This window comes from Solanum pennellii, chromosome 3, assembly GCF_001406875.1.
Source record: "Solanum pennellii chromosome 3, SPENNV200".
Classification (NCBI taxonomy): domain Eukaryota; kingdom Viridiplantae; phylum Streptophyta; class Magnoliopsida; order Solanales; family Solanaceae; genus Solanum; species Solanum pennellii.
In genome coordinates this window covers 2,884,648-2,888,318 of record NC_028639.1, presented here as the reverse complement: position 1 = coordinate 2,888,318, position 3,671 = coordinate 2,884,648, and the positions used below count along the sequence as shown (strand labels likewise).

The following is a 3,671-nucleotide window of genomic DNA, read 5'->3' as shown; positions in this document are numbered from 1 at the left end:
TATATATATTTTCATCGTATACACTTATAATTATACAATAAAAATTCCCCTGCCCAGTTTCTTTTGCCTTTCTCTCTTTCTCGTTTTATACAAATTCAAATAGTATATAATTTCTCTCTTTCTAGTTTTATACAATTCGATTCAACTGCATATTCCTCGCCCAAGTCTCTTTTTTTGCCTTTCTCTCTTTCTCATTTTATACAAATTCAAATTGTATATAATCGTTCTATACACTTATAATTATACAACTCATTTTATAAATTTCGTTTGTATACAATTCTCTTTCTCGTTTTATACACTTCGTTCTATACAATTCGCTTCCAATTGTATATGTATAGCGAATTATGTATTTATACGTTTGCTACAGAATGCAATTAAGCAAACTTTGCTATAGCATACAAATATGAATTTTATGTTTGCTATATGTGAAAGTTGCCCTATTTAATACTCTCTATGTCCCTATTTACTTGTTCATATTTCCTTTTTACATGTCCCTATTTACTTGTCCATTTTAACAAATCAAGAAAGACAACAGTTTTTTTCTTAATATATCCTTATTTAATTTTAGAAAATTTCTAATACTAATAAATTGTAACGCATGTTTTTTAGAATCAAAAAATACATTTACTATACTTGAAGAGTTTCATAATCTTTTACTTTAATGATAAAATTATAACTAACTATAATAATAATTGATACCTTAATATGTATGTCATTTCTAAAATAAACAACTTATCTTCTAAGGTTTAGAAGGTGATGCTCATACTAATTAAAATACATAAATTTAAAATAAAACAGTAGAATCGAAACGGTAACAAATCGTTTTGAGCTTTTGTTTTTCCTCTTTTCTGTTTCCTCCAGGTCCTGGCCCCACACGTCTTTCGTTACAACACATTATCTACCACTAATATGAGTCCACGTGTCCTACCTCCTCGATTGCCTAACCGATCGGTTTCTTTCAACTCTTATCGGCTAAGGAAAGCCCCTTGGCTGGCCTAATCCGCTAATTCCTCTTTCTTTTTTTTTTTCTTTTTTTTTTTTTTAAAATTGTCCCGATATGGACTAATATACCCTTCCTGAACTCTCCCGTTTTAAACGGACCAAGCACCAACATATAGAAAAAGCCCAAGGTCATAATGGAACTTAAAACAACCAAAACCAGTTAAATACTCACTCCATCATAGAACAGCCATTGTTACACTTCTGAGGGGGGAAAAAAAATGGGATCACGATTCGAGGTGGAGGTGAAGATCTCATCAGCTAGGGATTTGAAGAACGTTAATTGGCGTTATGGTCGTCTTACGCCATATGCTGTTGTTTGGGTTGATCCGAAAGGGAAATGCTCCACCAAAGTAGATGATAATGGCGATACTTCACCATCTTGGAATGAGAAGCTTGTGATCCCGTTGTATGCTCCGATCGAAGAGTCTACTTTGTACATCGATGTGGTTCACGCTAATGCAACTGAGGGAACAAAGCCTTTGATTGGTTCAGCTAAGCTTCCGCTCCGTGAGGTTGTTGATAGCGTCGGAATCGGTAATTTGACGGAGAGGTCGCTTGATTTGAAGCGTCCTTCTGGTCGCCCACATGGAAAGGTGAAAATTGAGGTTACTGTTCGTGATCCGCGCTATCGTGCGCCGGATCCGTATTATGCACCTCCTTACGGTGTACCTCCACCAGCTGGATCGAGGGATTACCCTGCTCCACCGCAACCTTACGGCGGATCATACGGTGCTCCTGCCCCTGCTCCTGGTTCTGCTCCTTCTCCTTACGGTGCTCCTGGTTCTGCTCCTTCCCCTTACGGTGCTCCTGCCCCAGGTTCTGCTCCTTCCCCTTACGGCGCTCCTGCCCCTGGTGCTTCTCCTTATGCTGCTCCACCAGCGGGTTACCCGTACAACGCGGCTCCTGCACCGGGTCCAGCTTCGGGTTATGGTCAACAACCAGGTTATGGTGGAGCTCCTGCTCCGGGTTATGGTCAACAACCAGGTTACGGTGCTCCTCCTGCACCGTACGGGCAGCAGGGTAGTTACGGGCAACAACCTGGTTACCCTCAGCAGGGAAGTTATGGATCACAGGGTAGTTACGGGCAGCAGGGAAGCTACGGGGCGCAGCCTCAGGGTAGTTACGGATCACAGAAAGCAGGGTATGGTTACGAGGAGAAGAAGAAGAGCAAGTTCGGTGGGATGGGCCTGGGAGCGGGACTAGCTATGGGTGCGGTTGCAGGTGCACTGGGTGGATTAGCCATATCTGAAGGTATTGATCACATAGAAGATAACATAGCCGAGAAGGCAGCAGAGAAGGTTGAAGATGATCTCGACGATGGTGGTTATGACGATGATGATTACTAGATAACTTACCTAACTTGAATTCGCATTTATCTATAAAAAAATCCTCGCGTCAAAGCAAGTTTAAATTGTTCGTTGTTCGGTGTAATATGAATTTTGGCGTACTGATCAGATAAAATGTAATGGATGCATATCTTGTATTCAAAATTTCATGCTCGTAGTTCAACAAGGTCTACTGCTTCAATAATGCTATTTGTAGTATTCAGAAATTGCACTCAATCTAGTTTTGTTTGAAATCGTTAACGAATAGATTCCTCACTTATCTTCCTCGTTTAAAATCGTGCATGAGACTTTCATCTAAGTGATGAAAGAAAGAAGAATCCATTTTCGTTCTTTTTTTATTACCATCCTTACATACCCTTTCTCCCTTCCCTTTTTCGAGAACTCTGATCAAGAATAGATCAAGATTCAAGAGCCTCCTTTCATCATATCTTAGGAATTCCTTGATATGGTCCTGATTGGTAAGTGCTACAAGATCTTATGCATTGAAACCCATGGTTATGATCATGGATTTGTTAACATAACTTTAATTATAGATCACATGATGAAAAGTTTTATTTATTTTCTTAAATTTCGTGTCAAGTCAAACTAGATCATTCTTTCTGAAAGTGTTTTTGTTATTGTAGTCATATACATCACATACATTGGATCAAGTAACAACTCTGGAGTTCCAACAAGCTACTATTACAACCCTTTTATTAGGAATCGATGATCTTTAAAGTTTTAACAATACCCTTCAAAGGATGGCTACTTCAAGATTCTGAACAATGAAGTTCAATTTAGGAAAAACGATGATGTCATTCCATTGAAATATTGTATGTTACAAGAGAATATTTGCGCCAAGAAATGAATATACAAACATACCATATAACTCTCTTTGAAGAGTGTACTTGATAAACTTAGGTATACTAATTTTTTTTCAACTTATTCAATGTTGAACTCGAATTGACAAAAGCATTCAAAGTTTGCCGTATGTATTGTCATCATCCCTTACGTGTATCAACCAATACATTATTTAAAAAATAGGGATGATGCCCAAGTACACCCTCAACCTATGCCCGGAATCCCAGAAACACACTTATACTATACTAAGGTCCTATTAACCCCCTGAACTTATTATATAAGTAGTTTTCTACCCCTTTTCAGCCTACGTGACACTAGTTTGAAAAAAAAAAGTGAACCATCATTTGACCCACAAAGATAATGTCACGTAGACCGAAAAGGGGCAAAAAATTATTTAAAAAATAAGTTAGGGGGTAATAAGTTTCGTGGACGTCCGTCAAGACCTTGTCTATGCATACGGTTGGCCATCACGGCTTGTCCGAC

At 38.6% G+C, this 3,671-nt stretch overlaps 1 protein-coding gene across 1 annotated transcript; it reads left to right on the top strand.

Annotated features, from left to right (window-relative positions):
- The first annotated feature begins 1,089 nt into the window (after positions 1-1,089).
- Positions 1,090-2,592, top strand: LOC107015040 (protein SRC2 homolog). Its single transcript, XM_015215193.2, has one exon. It carries the CDS (start codon positions 1,221-1,223, stop codon positions 2,346-2,348), a length of 1,128 nt encoding a protein of 375 aa, XP_015070679.1. The 5' UTR covers positions 1,090-1,220; the 3' UTR covers positions 2,349-2,592.
- The last annotated feature ends 1,079 nt before the right edge of the window (positions 2,593-3,671 follow it).